The 18,462-nt window shown below is 21.0% G+C and overlaps 5 protein-coding genes across 5 annotated transcripts; all 5 read left to right on the forward strand. All coding sequences in view use genetic code 6, as the record gives it.

The window, feature by feature from the left end:
- Positions 1 to 987: 987 nt before the first annotated feature.
- TTHERM_00951860 (AMP-binding enzyme family protein) lies at positions 988 to 3,184 on the forward strand (the record flags this gene model as incomplete). The annotated part of the gene is made up of 3 exons (XM_001022828.2): positions 988 to 2,678; positions 2,733 to 2,956; positions 3,015 to 3,184. The coding sequence occupies 3 exons, from the start codon at positions 988 to 990 to the stop codon at positions 3,182 to 3,184; spliced, it is 2,085 nt and encodes a 694-aa protein (XP_001022828.2).
- Positions 3,185 to 3,679: 495 nt separating this feature from the next.
- On the forward strand, positions 3,680 to 5,855 carry TTHERM_00951870 (transmembrane protein, putative; the record flags this gene model as incomplete). Its single annotated transcript, XM_001022829.2, has 3 exons — positions 3,680 to 4,931; positions 5,522 to 5,635; positions 5,686 to 5,855. The coding sequence occupies 3 exons, from the start codon at positions 3,680 to 3,682 to the stop codon at positions 5,853 to 5,855; spliced, it is 1,536 nt and encodes a 511-aa protein (XP_001022829.2).
- A 2,042-nt stretch (positions 5,856 to 7,897) lies between these two features.
- TTHERM_00951890 (AMP-binding enzyme family protein) lies at positions 7,898 to 10,018 on the forward strand (the record flags this gene model as incomplete). Its single annotated transcript, XM_001022831.2, has 3 exons — positions 7,898 to 9,513; positions 9,572 to 9,795; positions 9,846 to 10,018. 3 exons carry the CDS (start codon positions 7,898 to 7,900, stop codon positions 10,016 to 10,018), a joined length of 2,013 nt encoding a protein of 670 aa, XP_001022831.2.
- Positions 10,019 to 10,479: 461 nt separating this feature from the next.
- TTHERM_000951899 (AMP-binding enzyme family protein) lies at positions 10,480 to 11,867 on the forward strand (the record flags this gene model as incomplete). Its single annotated transcript, XM_012799482.1, has 3 exons — positions 10,480 to 11,445; positions 11,581 to 11,712; positions 11,823 to 11,867. Exons 1-3 carry the CDS (start codon positions 10,528 to 10,530, stop codon positions 11,865 to 11,867), a joined length of 1,095 nt encoding a protein of 364 aa, XP_012654936.1. The 5' UTR covers positions 10,480 to 10,527.
- Positions 11,868 to 14,316: 2,449 nt separating this feature from the next.
- On the forward strand, positions 14,317 to 16,505 carry TTHERM_00951900 (AMP-binding enzyme family protein; the record flags this gene model as incomplete). The annotated part of the gene is made up of 3 exons (XM_001022832.2): positions 14,317 to 15,983; positions 16,064 to 16,287; positions 16,339 to 16,505. The coding sequence occupies 3 exons, from the start codon at positions 14,317 to 14,319 to the stop codon at positions 16,503 to 16,505; spliced, it is 2,058 nt and encodes a 685-aa protein (XP_001022832.2).
- Between the last annotated feature and the right edge of the window lie 1,957 nt (positions 16,506 to 18,462).

The following is an 18,462-nucleotide window of genomic DNA, read 5'->3' on the forward strand; positions in this document are numbered from 1 at the left end:
TGTTTTTTTATAAATAAGTAAATGTAAATAGAAATATTTTATTTAAGTAAGAATTTAAAAAAAAAAATAATTTTATTAATATAAATTAAATATTAATATTTTTCAATTCAATTTCTTTAATAAATTTGATAAAAAAGTTGTGTAGAATCTGAGTTATAATTTAAGTTAAATATTGATAAATAGATATTTTATAATTTTGTTTATTTAGCAAAAAATTATTTTATTATTCTCTTTTGAAATTTAAAATCATATGAAAAATAAAAGTAGCTTGTTTCTTTTAACATAAATTGTTATTTATTTATTTTGTAGAATTTTAAAATAAATGCTAAAAAATATCAAGCAAAATATTAGTTGAGCGAGAATTTTCAAAATATTTTTATTATATATATAATATTAAATATTTTTCATAAATAACTTTATTGAAGTATTTAGGAATTTAGTCTTTAAATAAAATACAAATTACAATTTCTTATATTAATGTTTTAATACTGAATTGCTTTTCTTCCATTTTAATACATTTTAGTTCTTTTAACTTAAATACTTAAATTTTAAAAAATATGTAAAATAAAATGTATTTTTATTATGATTCACCTGCCAAATACATAATAATTTTTGAATAAAAAACTATTCAATGAATTTCTTCTAAATTATAATTGCTTTTAAATAAAACGCTCAAGCTTTTATGCAATTTTATTTTGAAATTATGGAGATGTATTGAGATTATAAGTATAATGTAAGGGAAATAGTGATAAATTAAAGAGTGTTGAATAATTCATAAATAAGGCTGGTGGTAGAATCAATTAAGAAATAAGTAAGTAGAATCGAATTCTTAATTTACAAACCAAAAAATTTAATAAATAAGCTTTTTATTATTTCAATATATACCACTAATGCCATCTCATTTTAAAGATTAAGATTAAAATTTATATTATTAGTAATTTGAGAGAAAAAAGAAAATCAAACAAGCATAAAAAAATATAAAACAATATGATTTTTTCAAAGCTAGATTTTTTCTCTTCTCAGTTTTCTTTTAACACTGGTAATCATTAGGCGAAGAGAGGGACTTTGTTTGGAACTGTACTTTCGTTCATTGTATTTACTACAACGATTGTATATTTTGTTTACATTTTTACGCAGTATGTTACCAATCAAATCGACCCTATCTTTAGATCTTAAAGTATAATAAGTTAATATTAAATCGAGACAGAATTAAATAGCGATTTAATTGGGTTTAGATTTGAATATGGCAGTAGTTCTTATGAAGAATTATATCCTAAAAACTATACTTATTTGGTATATTTAGCCTACCTTTAATACACTACTCCTGATATTAGCATACTAATTCCACTAAATGTTACTGACTGTACAAATCCTGATCTTGAAGGATTCAAATGTCTGGATTTTTCAAATGTAAAGAATTATACACTGTTTCTTAACACAGATAAAAATATGAAATCTACAGTTTAAGTACAAACTTATGGTTGCAGAGATATTGATACTTTGAAAACTACTATTCCTGATAATTGTGCAGATTAATCTCAAATTGATAGTATGATTAATGGTATAAACTCTATTTTAAGGTTTAAAATTTACACATCTCAATATAATACCGCCACGCAATAGAAAGAAGTTAACTATAGAAATGCATATGTCTACACAGTGGCTAATTAGTAAATAGTAACGCAATTAAAAACCCAAATTTAAAATACTTAGATAAAATAAGGTTTAATAGTGTAATCATCAAACAATTTTACATCACCAATTTAATGTACTTAATAAGATTAAAGTATTGATAGAAATTATGCTCTTGTCCAAATAGGGGCTGGAGCCTATAACATGATGATATTAATGGTTGATGAGATCGTTTAGCATATTTAAATTTAATATCCTACATTGCCTCAGGTTTTAGCCTTAGTAAGCAGTATATTTACTCTATTAATGATGCTTGGTATTTTTGGTAGAATAGTTTCTTAAAAATCAATTTAATAAGACTTATTAATACTTTTCTTGAAGTGTATATATCAAGATAGTTATTTAGGTTTACTAAAAAAAACTAATAATAACACTCTATGCAAATAATAATAAACTTAATAATAGATTATAACGAATCAAGAAAATTTAGTTGGTGGAGAATTAAGATAAAGTGAGGCTAAAGAAACAGATGATGATAAAATATAAGAAAAAGACTAGTAAGTAACTATTCCAGCTTTTTATAATAGACAAAAAAAATCTTTGGACATAGAATAATTAAGTAACAATAATACATACAATATTGAAAATATGCTATTTGCGCATAATAACTACCAATCAAGTAATAATAGTTAATCACCATAATCGATGTATTAATCAATTTATCAAGATAATATAATCGATGAAATTAATTAAGAAAATTCAAATAAAAATAGACATATAATTAATGAAATAGAATCTGATAATAAATATTCAGACACAAATCAAAAGTAAAACTAGTAAAAACGAAATTTTTCAAGCTACATTTCTTAAAATAATATTAATAGAAAATATAATTTTAATAATCGGATGAGCCAATTTTAGTTTAAACTTTAAAATAAGAAGTGCTATAGATTTAATAACAAAAAAGCAAATCTGATGGAAAATTTGAAAGTCATTTAAGATATCAATTGCTCAAACAAAATATAATAAGACTTAAGAAATATAAGGTATTAATTTATTTATTTTTCAAATTATAAATTTCAAAATTATTATATAAATAGAAAAAAAATGGAGGATATTAATAAAAAGCAACTATAAAATATTGAGTAGTAAATAAAAAAAGACATGAATATTTTTAACTTTATTAAGGATATCATCTTAGTAAAAAAAGCAATTATGATGATTCTAACTAAAGAATAACTAGCAGCTCTCCATCTTGTAAGCTGTTCTTCAAATTACTTAGATGTAGACTTAAATAATGTTGAATCTGATGTAGATGAATTAGGTGATTTTATTCATTTATTTTTTTTTATCTTATTTAATTTTATAATATTATCAAACAGAACAAAGGTTAAATTTAAGCCATTATGAAAAACAGTTAGCCATTTTACAGTCAGAGAAATTCTAAAGTTAGTACTTACAAGATTTCTTATCAAAGTTTTCTGATGATGAAAATATAAACGAAATAGACATCAGAATCTTATCATCAATAAAAAAATGTCACTTAAATTGATTAAGAACATGAATATTTTATATAATTTATCTATGTAGAAATGAAAACTATATATGATTTGCTTTAATTCTCTTAAAATAATTATTAAAATTATTCAGATTATAAAAAAAATAATTTTTTACTTCAAAAACTTTTAAATTATAACAACTATTTACTATTTAAAAAAACTCAAAAAATATATCTTAATATTTAATCATGCGTTTGTGTAATTTTAATGAAGTTTTAACAATCTTCAAACTAATTGTAAATTAAAAACTAAAAATTCAGATAATTTAGAGAGCATCGAGTTAAATATAAGGTTTGTATTATGATTAACTTAAAAATATAAAAGTAGATTTAAATTAATATAAATTGGGGGAAAAGAATGATTAATATTGATTGTATTTGAAAAAAAGAGTAGTAATTTTATTGTTAAATAAAAATATTAACTTCTCAAATTATCATTAATATTGTAGTAAAAATAGAATATAGTAATAAACCTTTTTAATAAAAGCAATGATTTTTTCAAAGCTAGATTTTTTCTCTTCTCAGTTTTCTTTTAACACTGGTAATCATTAGGCAAAGAGAGGGACTTTATTTGGAACTTTACTTTCATTCATTGTGTTTACTACAACAATAGTCTATTTTGTTTATATTTTTACACAGTATATTACCAATCAAATCGACCCTATTTTTAGATCTTAAAGCTTAATTAGCCAAGGTTTAATTTAGACAGGACTTAGTAGCGATTTGATTGGGTTTCGATTTGAATATGGTAGTAGCTCTTATGAAGAATTATATCCTAAAAATTATACTTATCTGGTGTTTTTAGCATATCTTTAATATACTACTCCTGATATTAACATACTGATACCACTTAATGTTATTAACTGCACAAATCCTGATCTAGAAGGATTCAAATGTCTGGATTTTTCAAATGTAAAAAACTATACGCTGTTTCTTGACACAGATAAAAATATGAAATCTACCGTTTAGGTACAAACTTACGGTTGCAGAGATATTGATACTTTGAAAACTACTGTTCCAGATAATTGCGCAGATTAATCTCTAATTGATAATATGATTAATGGTATAAACTCTATTTTAAGGTTTAAAATTTAAACATCTCAATATAACACAGCTACACAAAGAAAAGAAGTTAATTATAGAAATTCTTATGTCTATACAGTTGCTAATTAATAAATTGTAACATAGTTAAAAACCCAGATTTAGAATACTTCTATAAAATCAGGATTAATAGTTTAGTCATAAACAAATTTCACTTCTCCAATTTAATGTAATTAATAAGATCAAAGTATTGATAGAAATTATGCACTTGTTAATATAGGAGCAGGATCATATAACATGATGATATTATTAGTTGATGAGATTGTTTAGCATATTCAAATTTAATATCCTACATTACCTTAGGTTTTAGCGTTAGTAAGTAGCATTTTTACTCTATTGATGATGATCGGGTTTTTTGGAAGAATGGTCTCTCAAAAATCGATTTAATAAGACTTATTAAAACTGTTCTTAAAAAATATTTACTAAGATAATTATTTGGGGATGCTAAAAAAAGCTAATAATAATATTAAATAGTAATAAAATTAATAGAGCACTTAAATAAATAAAAATAATTTAGTTGGTGGGGAATAAAAATAAACTAAATAAAGGTAGGTTGACAAGTAATAAGAAATTGAATAATAAGTATATGTTCCAACTTTTTAAAATAAATAAAAAAAGTTATTGGATTTAGAATAACTAAGTAATAAACATACATAGAATATTGAAAATTTACTATCTGTGCCTAGTAACTTTCAAACAAAAAATAATAGCTAATCACCATATTCTTTTTATTTAAAAATTTATGAAAAAACTAGTATTGATGAAGTTAATTTAGAAAATTCAAATAAACATAGACACACTATTAATTTTGAGGAATCTGATATTTAAAATTCAGACAAATTCCAGAAGTAGAACTTGTAAAAATAACATTTTTCAAGCTATATTTCTCAAAAAAGCTATTTTAGAAAGCCAGATTTTAAATAGAATATTGATTAATCTGAATTTTTATTTAAAAATTAAAAACCCCTAGGAGTAGATAGCAGGAATGCAAATCTGATAGATAATATGTAAGCTATTTAAGATCTAAATTGCTCCACTAAGATGTAAAAAGATTTAAGAAATATTAAGAATAAATTTATTTAATAGTTAATTACTTTAACAAAAAATAATTTTAAAAAAGAAAATAACTGGAGGATATTAATCGAAAGCATCTATAAAAAGTTGAGTAGCAAATACGAAAAGACATGAATATTTTTAATTTTATTAAGGATATAATAATACTAAAAAAAGCTATTTTGATGTTACTAAAAAAAGACTAACTAGCAGCTCTTCATCTTGTAGGATGTTCTTCAAGTTACTTTGATATAGATTTAAATAATATTAAATCTGATACTGATGGATAAGGTGATTTTTATTTTGATTTATTAAAATTCTAATTATATAATCATTAATAGGACAAAAGTAAAATTTAAGCTACTATGAACAATAGCTAACCATTTTATAATCAGAGCAGCTCTAAAATTAGTATATTCAAGATTTTTTATCAAAATTCTCTGATAATCAAAATGTAAATGAAATAGATATCAGAATATAGTCTTCAATTTAAAAATGTCATTTAAACTGATTAAACGTATTTATTATATGGTATATTGTCTAAATTTAGATTTTGAGATTGTATTAAAAAAGCTGATCACATTTATTTATTATTTTTTTTGTGATCAATCTTCACTTAAAACACAAATCAATATATTTTTTAATATTTTATACTGTTGAATTTATATTACTTTAAATATTATTTAAATTCATTTTTTTATTTTGAATATAATCCATAAAAATTTCTTAAATTTCAATTAAGCAATTATATCAATAAAATTTGTTTATCTATCTAAATAGTAAAGGGAATTACATTTATATGTATTATAAGCAAAAAAACAATAAACACTAATTATTTTTTAGTAAGTAGAATTAAAAAGCATAATCTAATACAATAATAAGAACATATATAAAAAATATGCATTTTTCAGTACTTGATTTATTTTCTTTGCCTTTTTTTTTAGCACTGGCAATTATTAGTTAAAAAAAGGTACTTGAGTAGGTACAATAATTTCATTTGCTCTCTTTTTTGTTACAATTTCATATTTTATTTACATATTATAGTAATATGATTAAAATTAAATTGATCCAATTTTAGATCCTAAAGCTTTATCAGCTAATATATTATGAATATTTTACTTTAAAATACCAAATAAAATTTAAATTTATTATTAAATTTAATAAATTAATAGTATTTCCATAATATTTATCGAATCTTCTTTTGATAAAGTTTTACCTTTTACTTTTTCACATTTTAGGAAACCACTATAATAAAGTCTTCTACTCAAATATTCTTTTTTGGTGAGCTAATACAAAACAGTAAAATAAAAAAATTAGGATTAAATAAACGAAAATAAAAGTAATTAGAATTGACCAAATTAAATAATAAAATATTTTGTTTTAGTCTAAATTGTCGATATTTACAAATTAAAGCAAAGCCATTTTTTAATTTATATATATATATATTAAATTCTTTAATATTCTTTAATCAAAAATAAAGAATATTGCAAAAAAGTTGTTAAAGATTAAAAATTTAGGCAAAAATGTCTTTTTTTTAAAAAAAGCATTCATATTACCATTTATTTCAGTCTTAAAACTTACTAAATTGTTGCTTTAATCAAATATTTAAATATTTTCATTAACTTATTTCAGGGGTTTGCATATCATCTTGAAAAAATTTTTGTTGACTTTGACTAAAATGCGTTTTTACATTTAAAAAAGCTTAAAAATACTTGCTCATTATATTTTTACATTTTTATAAATCTTATTCTCTGTAAATATTTTAAAAATCACTAAATTTTCTTTATGCTATTCTAACTCTGTAACAATATTTTCAGCTTAATCTTTGAATTCATTTCTAAATTCTTGCTTTATATAGTTAAAGTACTATTTTAATAATTATTTTAGGAGTGAAGTTTCTTTTAATTCAAATTAATCCTCTTATCTTAAAGTTTTTATATATTTCTTGCTTACTTAAATTATTTGTAATTTTAATTACCCAACCATAATTTGTAAAAGCTTTGAGAAAAATAAAAATTTTGAATGAAAATAATATAAGCAATTATAAAATTTAAGGCATGAGGTTTTAATATTTATTATCAGTGTATTTTAAGATTGCCAAATCTTCAATTAACAAAATTGCTTAAAAAATTAAAATAAATCTAATAATTAATGATAATTAATGAGCCTAACACTTCTTATTTCTAAAAAATTATTTTTATTTAAATATAATTTAAAAGTGATTTATCTGAATAAGAAAATAGTAATGATGAAAATAAATTTATGTTATTATGATTATTTTTAAAATGCATTATTTATTTTGCTTTTTTCAACCAGTAAATTAAATTAATTTTTTTAAAAATAATGGAAGAGAGGGTGCGAAGTTGAATGTAATTTTATGTAAGCACCAACTATAGGAAATAAAAATTTGCTAGTAAAGCCTTTTTGTTCTACATACCTTCTAAAAACTCCCCGATTGTACGATTTCTATTTAATTGTTAAAATTTTTAAAATAGTAGAATTTCTAAAAGATCAAAAAAGAACTATTTAACAAACAATAAATAAAGCAAAAGCATGATTTTTTCTAAACTAGATTTGTTTTCGACTCCATTTTCTTTCAATACTGGAAATTATTAGAATAAAAGAGGAACGTTATTAGGAACTATCCTTTCATTTGCTGTCTTAGTTACTACGCTTTCATATTTTATTTACATTATCTAATAATATGCTACGAATTAAATAGACCCAATCTTTAGGACATAAAGCCTGATAAGTCAAGATTATATTGAGACCTAGCTTAACAGTGAGTTTGTTGGATTTAGATTTGAGGTAGATAGCACAATTTAGCTTTCCCCAAATAAAACATACTTAGTATATTTAGCTTTCTTCTAACTAAATACTGATACTCAGAATTATTTCCTACCTCTTAATGTAGTAGAATGTACTGATCCTAATCTTTTAGGATTTAAATGTCTTGACTTTACGAGTTTGTATAACTAAACACTATTTCTGAATTCTCGTTAGAATGCTAAATCAACAATTTAGATTATGACATATGGATGTCTTGATATTGATTAACTAAAAACTTCAATACCATCAAATTGTGCAAGCTAAACAGAAATTGACTAAATGATTAATGGAATTAACTCTATTTTAAGATTCAAACTCTTCACTTCTCAATACAATACAGCTACTTAACAAGTAGAAGTTAACTATAGAAATGCTTATGTCTATACTATAGCCAATTAATAAATATTAACATAGCTGAAAATCTAAAATTAAAATACATCAGTAAAGTAAGGGTTAATAATCTAAACAGGATAGCACTTTTCTTCACCAATTTAATACACTCAACAAGATTAAAGCTACAATAAAAATTATGCTCTCGAAGAAACTGGCGCAGGTTCATACAGTTAAGCAATAATAATGATTGATGAGATAGTTTAGCATATTTAAATTTAATATCCTACTTTACCATAAGTTTTTGCACTAGTTAGCAGCATTTTTACTTTGTTGATGTTTGTTGGTATTTTTGGAAGACTTTTTTCAAAAAATTCTATCAATAATGACTTTTTAATCCTTTTCTTAAAAAGCATCTACCAGCAAAATTATTTAAAACTTTTAAAGGACTAAAATTATTTTATCAAATAATAATAATAATAATAATAAATTCAATCAAAAAGAGAAGATTAACAAAGTTAAGAAGGATAAAGCTAAGGTGACGAGTATGATACAAAAGCAAATTTACAAAAATTAAATAGTCATTAAGTTCATATTATGAATTTGAATAAATATAAATCATATAAAGAAAAGTATTAATAAAAAAATAATATTTGTTAAAATATAGAAAATTTATTAGCTACTTCAAATAGCTTGAAGAAAATTACTAATTTATAGACTCCAAAGAATATCTGTGAACAAGAAACTAATTTTGATAATTTAGATATTGTAGAATCTGTTAATTATAGACAAGGGAATTTGTAAAAAGAAATTTAATCAAATTGTGCCTCTTAAATTAATTCCCTAAAAAATTATCCATCTCCATAACAAAATAATTAGTCTGTATTTCAATTTAAAAATAATGATATCAAATAGAACGATTGTGAGTAATTAAATTTAGTTTAGAATTTGTAATACATATAAGACGCGAATACCTCCAAATTAATAAAAAAGGATATTTAAAAGTTAAAGTAATTTATTAAAATTTATATTAAGTTTTTAAAAATATCTTAATCCGTTTTTTTAAAGAAAATAAATGTTAGATTTGAAAGGATTTTAATTGCAAAAAATAGAATATTAAATTAGAAAAGACACAAACATTTTTAATTTTGTGAAGGATATAATATTTCTTAAAAAAGCTATAACGATGCTATTATCAAAAGACCAACTAGCAGCTCTTTAACTTTTAGGTTGCTCTTCTAATTTCTTAGAACTAAATTTAAGCAGTATTAACTCAAACTTTGATCAATTTTGTAAAATTATTATTATTTTTTTTTGAATTTATTTAACTTGAAAAATATAGAATATAGCTAAAATATAAGCCATTATGAAATGTAACTAGCCATTTTACAATAAGAAAAATTTTTAAATTACTATGTGCAAAGTTTTTTAAAAAGATGTTCTTAAGGTGACATTAAAAATGAGACAGACATGAGAATTTTTTAGTCTATATAAAAGTGTCATTTGTAACAATGATTATATATTCATATTCTGTAAATCTTTGTTTTTAACCTAACTTCTTAAAATATTTTAAATCTATTTATTCTTAATTCCTAATGTTGAATTTGTTAATAAATATTAAAATTAATAAGCAAAGAATTTATTGGTAGAAAGTACAGTGTATTTAGTACAAATATAATATAATATTTTTGATATTATTATTATCATCATTATTATTGTTTGAAAATTTTACCACACATTTTAAGATTAATTTTTGTTTACAAGTAAATATTTGAATAATTATACTTTAATATTTATTTCTTACATATATATTTTCATATATTTATGTTATGTTATTTATAAATTATAACAAAATACAGGAATTTCCATTAATAAGAATAAGAATATAGAATTCTGAATTTGATTTGCAAAACATTAATTAAAAAAAATCAAAGAGAATGTATTTACTAATTAAATTTTTAAAAAAGAAGATCTCTCAAAAATCAAAAAAGAACAAATTAATCATAAATAAATCAAACAAAAATATGATTTTTTCTAAACTAGATTTATTTTCGTCTCCATTTTCTTTTAATACTGGAAATTATTAGAATAAAAGAGGAACGTTATTAGGAACAATTCTTTCATTTGCTGTTTTAGTTACTACGCTTTCATATTTTATTTACATTATCTAATAATATACTACCAATTAAATAGACCCAATCTTTAGGACATAAAGCCTGATAAGTCAAGATTATATTGAGACCTAGCTCAACAGTGAGTTTGTTGGATTTAGATTTGAGGTAGATAGCACGATTCAGCTATCTCCCAATAAAACTTACTTAGTATATTTAGCTTTCTTCTAGCTAAATACTGATACTCAAAATTATTTCCTACCTCTTAAAGTAGTAGAATGTACTAACCCTAATCTTTTAGGATTTAAATGTCTTGATTTTTCGAGTTTGTAAAACTAAACACTATTTCTGAATTCTAGTTAGAATGCTAAATCAACAATTTAGATTATGACATATGGATGTCTTGATATTGATTAACTAAAAACTTCAATACCATCAAATTGTGCAAGCTAAAAAGAAATTGACTAAATGATTAATGGAATTAACTCTATTTTAAGGTTCAAACTATTTACTTCTCAATATAATACAGCTACTTAAAGGGTGGAAGTTAACTATAGAAATGCCTATGTCTATACAATAGCCAATTAATAAATATTAACATAGTTGAAAATTTAAAATTAAAATACTTCAGTAAAGTAAGGATTAATAGTTTAAACTGAATCACACTTTTCTTCACCAATTTAATACACTCAATAAGATTAAAGCTACAATAAAAATTATGCTCTCCAATAAACTGGCGCAGGTTCATACAGTTAAGCAATAATAATGATTGATGAGATTGTTTAGCATATTTAAATTTAATATCCTACTTTACCACAAGTTCTTGCTCTAGTAAGTAGCATATTTACTTTATTAATGTTTGTTGGTATTTTTGGGAGGTTTTTTTCTTAAAACTCTATCAATAACGATTTTTTAATCCTTTTCTTAAAAAACATTTACTAGCAAAATTATTTAAAACTTTTAAAGGACTAAAATTATTTTATCAAATAATAAAAAAAAATTAATATAATATGCAATGATTAATAAATTTTAGAAGAATAAAGCTAAGGTGATGAGTATGATAGAAAGGATAATTAAGAAAAATGTAATGCCGAATAAGTAATTATACCTGTTCTCTATTAGAATAAATAAAAATAATATATGGAAAAAGATTAATAAAAAAATACTATTTGTTAAAATATAGAAAATGTATTACTCTCTTCAAATAGTATGAAGACAAGTAGTAACTTATAATCTCCAAGGATTATTTGTGAATAAGAAATTAATTATGATAATTTAAATAAAAATTTTGTAGAACTTGTGAGTGATAGACAATTGAATTTGTAAAAAGAAATTTACTTAAATATTGCCTCTTAAAACAGTTCCTTAAAAAATTATCCATCACCTTAAAAAAATAATTAGTTTGTATTTCAAATTAAAAATAAGACAATCAAAGAGAAAGAGTGTGAATAACAAAATTTTGTTTAGAATTTGCAAAATATTTTAGATATGAATAGCTCCAAAAAAATCTAAAAAGATATTTATAAGATAAAGTAACTAATTAAAATTTCTACTAAGATTTTAAAAACAGTTTAATTTATTTTTATTTTAAAGAAAGTAAATGTAAGATCTAAAAGGATTTTAGCTGTAAAAAGTCGAATATTAAATTAGAAAAGACACAAACATTTTTAATTTTGTGAAAGATATAATATTACTTAAAAAAGCAATAATGATGCTGTTAACAAAAGACCAACTAGCAACTCTTTAACTTTTAGGTTGCTCGTCTAGTTTCTTAGAGTTAAATTTAAGTAGTATTAACTCAAACTTTGATCAATTTTGTAAAATTATTATTATTATTATTATTTTTTTTTTTGAATTTATTTAACTTGAAAAATCTAGAAAATAGCTAAAATTTAAGCCATTATGAAATGTAACTAGCTATTTTACAATAAGAAAAATTTTTAAATTACTATGTGCAAAGTTTTTTAAAAAGATGTTCTTAAGGTGATATTAAAAATGAGGCCGATATGAGAATTTTTTAGTCAATATAAAAGTGTCATTAATAGTAATGATAATATATACATATTCTGTATATTCTTAATTTTTATTTTTATTTATTAGGAGATTTTAAATTTATTTATTCTAAATACCTAAAATTTTTATTTTTCTTATTAAAATAATTAAATTAACATATTTATAAAAATTGAGAATTTTTTATAAAGTGGCATTTCGATTGATAAATCTTTTGGTGGTAATTTTTTCAATTTGAATCCATCCTAATTTTAATTATTAATATTAGGATTCGTAAGCAAGAAAATTAAGACTTCTATGATTACCATAAAAAATTTCATTTTAAATAAATAAAGCAAATCTATTTACAATTTAAATCAATTAAATTTCAAAAAAAAATATGAAATTTAAAAAAAGCTTTTTTATTAATTAAATTTAAAAGAGTACTGATAGATTCCTTATTTCTCTCATACTTCTTTCTAGAGAAGGGTATTTAAAGTATCAATATTATCAAAATGATTGGAAATAGAATAAAAAAATATATATTGGCTTGATTTTTCTTAAATTTTATTTTATGATATTGAAACTTTCGACTTTTGTCATATATAAAAAACAGGATTCCTTCTGTTTACTACTCCAAATACTTATAAAAAAATAAAACTTAGAGCAATCACCACAAAAAAATTAAAAAAATTGGATTTATTAACTCACCTAATTTGAAAACGTATTAATCATTATGTGAAATAACTCAAAAAAAAAAGGCAATTTAAAGCTCCAAAGATAAAAATAAGCAGAAATATTTATGTTGGTGTACAGATAAAGGTTTTAAGAATTTAATAGATAGTTTATGATAAAAAATGAGAAATATATTAAAATAGTCATTTAATGAATCAATTAAATTGAAAAATTAATTAAATAAATAAAAAATATTAATTTTAAATCCCAATCAATTAAGATCTACTTTTGATAGATAAATATCTTTTTTAACTAATAGTTTTAAAAGGTCTTAATTATTTTTTTTTCTTTCCAAAATAAAATATTTATAGAAATAATTTTAGAAAGTTTAATTAAATAATGAAATTGAAAGATAGAAATTTATTTAAAATATCTAATTTTCAAAATTTATTTTTTTTTAGCTTTTTTTTAAAATTTTTTTATAAATTTAAAGGATTTTTACATGTCTTAATAATTGAATACAGTAGTTGGATGGTTATTAAAAATATATTGATTTTATATGATAAAAATATGCTTGAAAAACATTTCTCATCAATCAATTTTATTAAATAAAAAACAAGCTTTTATAAAATTAAAATAAAACATCAAAAGAAAATAATTATTGAAAATATATTATAATAAATTTTAAAATAAAATATTTAATAAAAATTTACATCTAAACTTTAAAAATAATTTTATTTTGATTTAAAAAAGATTTAATTTTTCTTTAGAATAAATTTAAATTGTAATTAAATCATAATCTTCAAATAAATGAATAGCTTTTAAGTGCTCTTTTTTTGGCATAAACTTTATTCAAATATTAAAATGAGAAAGGATATAAAAAATAAAGTTTTTTTTCTTTGATAATAATTTGAAAACTTATAATTTGTTTCGTTTATTTTATTTTAAGTTCAATAAATATATTGTTATTTACTTCATTAAATAAGTAGAACTTTTAAAAGCTAACTTAGAATAAAAGCATAAAAGGGAAAACAAAAAATGATTTTTTCTAAACTAGATTTATTCTCTTCATATTTTACATTTAACACAGGAAATTATTAAATTAAAAGAGGAACATTGTTAGGAACAGTTCTTTCTTTTGTTATTGTTATTACTACATTATCATATCTTATTTACTTAATTTAGTAGTATGTCACCAATTAAATAGATCCAGTTTATAGATCATAAAGCTTGATAAGCCAAGATTATATTTAAGCTATCCTTAATAGCGATTTCGTTGGATTTAGATTTGAACAAGATAGTTAAATTCAGCTATCTTAGGATAAAACATACATAGTTTATTTAGCATTTTTTGAATATGTTACTCCAGATTCTAGCTTATATTTACCTCTTAACGTAATTGAATGTACTCATCCTAGTCTCTTAGGATTTAAATGTCTCGATTTTTCTAGCTTAAAAAATCAAACACTGTTTCTCAACACAAATCAGAACGCTAAATCCACAGTTTAAATTATGACATATGGATGCCTCGATCTTGATTAATTAAAAACCTCAATTCCATAAAATTGTGCTAACTAAACAGAAATTGATTATGTAATTAATGGAGTCAACTCTCTTTTGAGGTTTAAATTATTTACTTCCCAATACAACACTGCCACAAGAAATGTTGAAATTAATTACAGAAACGCCTATATTTACACTATAGCCAACTAACAAATATTAACATAGCTTAAAATCTAAAATTAAAATACTTCAGTAAAATAAGGATCAATAATCTAATCAGAGTCCTACTTTTCTTCACCAATTTAGTATACTTAATAGGACTAATTTTTTGATAGATAATATGCACTTTTGTATACTGGAGCAGGTTCCTATAGCTAAGCAATAGTAATGATTGATGAAATTATTTAGCATATTTAAATTTAATATCCTACTTTTCCTCAAGTCCTAGCCCTAGTAAGTAGTATATTTACTTTGTTGATGATAGTAGGTATCTTTGGTAAAATGGTTTCATAAAAATCAATACAAAATGATTTTGTAATCCTTTTCTTAAAAAACATATACTAACAAAATTATTTAAGAGTTTTAAGAAAGTAAAATGATTTCATAGATTCATAAAAAGAAATTCAAATAAAAAGCTAAGATCGATTAGATATAGAAGAATAAAAGGAAAATAATGTAGATGAAATAAATGTTGAATGTGGATAGTAGTAAAATATTCAATAAATAATTATTCCTGCTTTTTAAAATAAATAAAAGGTTTGTTTAGAAAATGGATAATAATATAAGAATATGAGATAAAATTATGAAAGTGAGTTATTTTCTTCAAATAGCTTATAAATGAGTTGTAATTCATAATTGCCGAAATATACTAAATAGTAAAACTAGGCTTAAGAAAGAGCTTAAAATAATTTAGATAAAGATACATACTATAATGAATAGTTTATGAGCTAAGAATAAGAATTTAATTAAAAATTATACTTGTAAAAATAAATAAAATCTAATTCTGATTCATAAAATAATATTTTAAAAAAATTAACTTCAAATCAGCTTTAGGATTAGGCTACTAATTAGGTTTTGTGTTAATCAAACTAAATTTAATTCAATTAAAACTAATAATATTCAGAAAATCTAATTTAAAATTTATTGGAGGTTTAAAATGTGAGTAAATATAAAATAATTTAAAAAGATTTCAAAAAAGTAAAGTAATCAATCACTTTTTTAATTTTTATTATGATTTAAAATATTTTTCATTTATAAAATTGATTTTTTATTTTATAAAAAGAAAAGAAATGTTAAATCAGAGTGAATTTTAGTTCAAAAAAGTTGAATATTAAATAAAAAAAGATATGAACATTTTTAATTTTATAAAAGAAATTATTTTGCTTAAAAAGGCAGTGATGATGCTACTATCGAAAGAGTAATTAGCTGCTCTTAACGTTATAGGTTGTTCTTCTAGTTTTTTATAGTTAAATTTAAGCAAAGCGAGCTCCAACCTTGATTAATTTTGTAGATTAATTTATTCAATATATTCATTTTATTAATTTATTTTAAATCTAGAAATTAGCTAAAATTTAAGCCATTACGAAATGTAAATAGCCATTTTATAAAAAGAAAAGTTTTAAGATTATTACATTTAAAAATTTTTATCTCGATGTTCGGAACCTGTAAATAATGAGACAGATAAGAGAATTTTATAATCAATTTAGAAATGCCACTAGCAATGATAAAAATGTGTAATAATATATAAATTAAAATTTATAAAAATAGTATTATTCGTTTATATTCAAAATATAAATTCCCTAAAAAATGTCACACATAATACTTTAACCCAATTTATAGGGGATATTTATGATAATTTTTTTTGTTCTAAGCGAATTGAGTTTAAAATTTTTAATCAAATTAATTTCTTTTTATTATTATTAGTCATTTTTTATTATCTGTATTTTTCTACATATTTAAAACATTTTATATTTTTTTACAATAAAAATATGAATTTAAATACTGCATTTTTATATATCTTTTTATCTAACAAATTTAAAATTAAATCTTAATTTCAATTGATTTAAATTTACTCCTCTCCAACTAAATCCATTAATATAATTAATTCAAAGTAGTATTCACTTTAATAACAATTATTTCGTAAATTATAAAATTTAAAAAATAAAAATAAAAAAATAATATTAAAGGAGAAAGATTAAATAAATTTAGAAGGTAAAATTCAATCAATTTAGGAATGATTAAAAATGTAATAGAAATATTTTAAAAATGTAATCATAAATCAATTTTATAATGTATTCATCAGAATATTTCAAATTTAGCATATATCGTAAGTAGATTAATTTTGATTGAATACATACATATATTTTTCAAATAAGAAAAGATAAAGTCACTTTCTAGAGTTTACAAAATTGAAAAATTTTAAGTTAAGTATTTTAATTAATTACATGAATTTACAAATATCTTTTAGAATGAAGGAAGGGTCAGTAATCAATATTTAAGTAAGGATAATTAAGAATAAAACATAAAAAGTATTTATAAGAATCTTTACCTTATGATGAATTATTTCATATTAAGTAATAAATATTATAATTATTATTTAAATTACTATAGTTCCGCAAGAATCGTGCCCTTACCCAATATTTGAGCAATATTTAAAAACTATTTTTTTAGATATTTTTCTCACAATTTCATTACTTATTTTTTAAATTTTAAGAAATAAGGGTATGTGGTATATATGATTGATTTTAAGAAAATTAATTGATTTATTAGTCAATCATATTAAAAAGGCTTACATTAATCATCTTTGTAATATATCATTATTAGCTATCTTTTTTTGATATATTTTTATATGAGATCCAGTAACTATTATACTCAATAATAATAATAAATTAATAACACTTTAATTATTTTTATGACGCAAATAGTTTTTCAAGAAAATGAACAACCAGACATTCAAAAAAACTTACATTTGCGATTAATGTAATGCTCAATCATTAATTATACTATATTCTCATGTAAATATTATTGATGTAAAAATCCATCAATTATTTAAGACTGTAAAATAATTTTTAATATTTTTAATGATAAAAATAATAAAATAAGTAAACACTAAAAAATAAATGATTTTTTAGCATTTCTAAAATTTCATTTTATGTTATTTAATAATAATATTATGTGAATTCAGTAAGTAATTTAAACAAAAATTTAAGCGCTTGAAAACGTTTATAATTAATATCAGAAATTAAAAGATATCTTTTATCTGATTAAATACAATAGACAATTACTCTGTTTCTTATATCATTTAATAATTACCATCCTAATACTTTAGTATATTAAAAATAATCTTTTTTATGTTTGGTAAGCTTTCAAAATATAATCCGTAATCATATTAATAATTTACAAATATACTATGGGTTAAAATATCAATAATATAATAGTGTTACATCACCATTATATGCTTTAAAAAAAGGGAAGAGTTAGTGATAATTAATAAAGATTTAAGGTATTTATTTTTTGGTTAATTTTATTTTAGAATATTAAATTTATGTATTAAGATTTGGGACTTAAGCTATTTTTATCAGCGCAACTATTTATAAAGCTAAGATAATAATTAATTTTAATTCAAATGTGTCTATATATTTTATTTTTCACACTACCTAAATAGATTAATATAAAGAAAAT

This window comes from Tetrahymena thermophila (assembly GCF_000189635.1).
Source record: "Tetrahymena thermophila SB210 genomic scaffold scf_8254466, whole genome shotgun sequence".
Lineage (NCBI taxonomy): Eukaryota > Ciliophora > Oligohymenophorea > Hymenostomatida > Tetrahymenidae > Tetrahymena > Tetrahymena thermophila.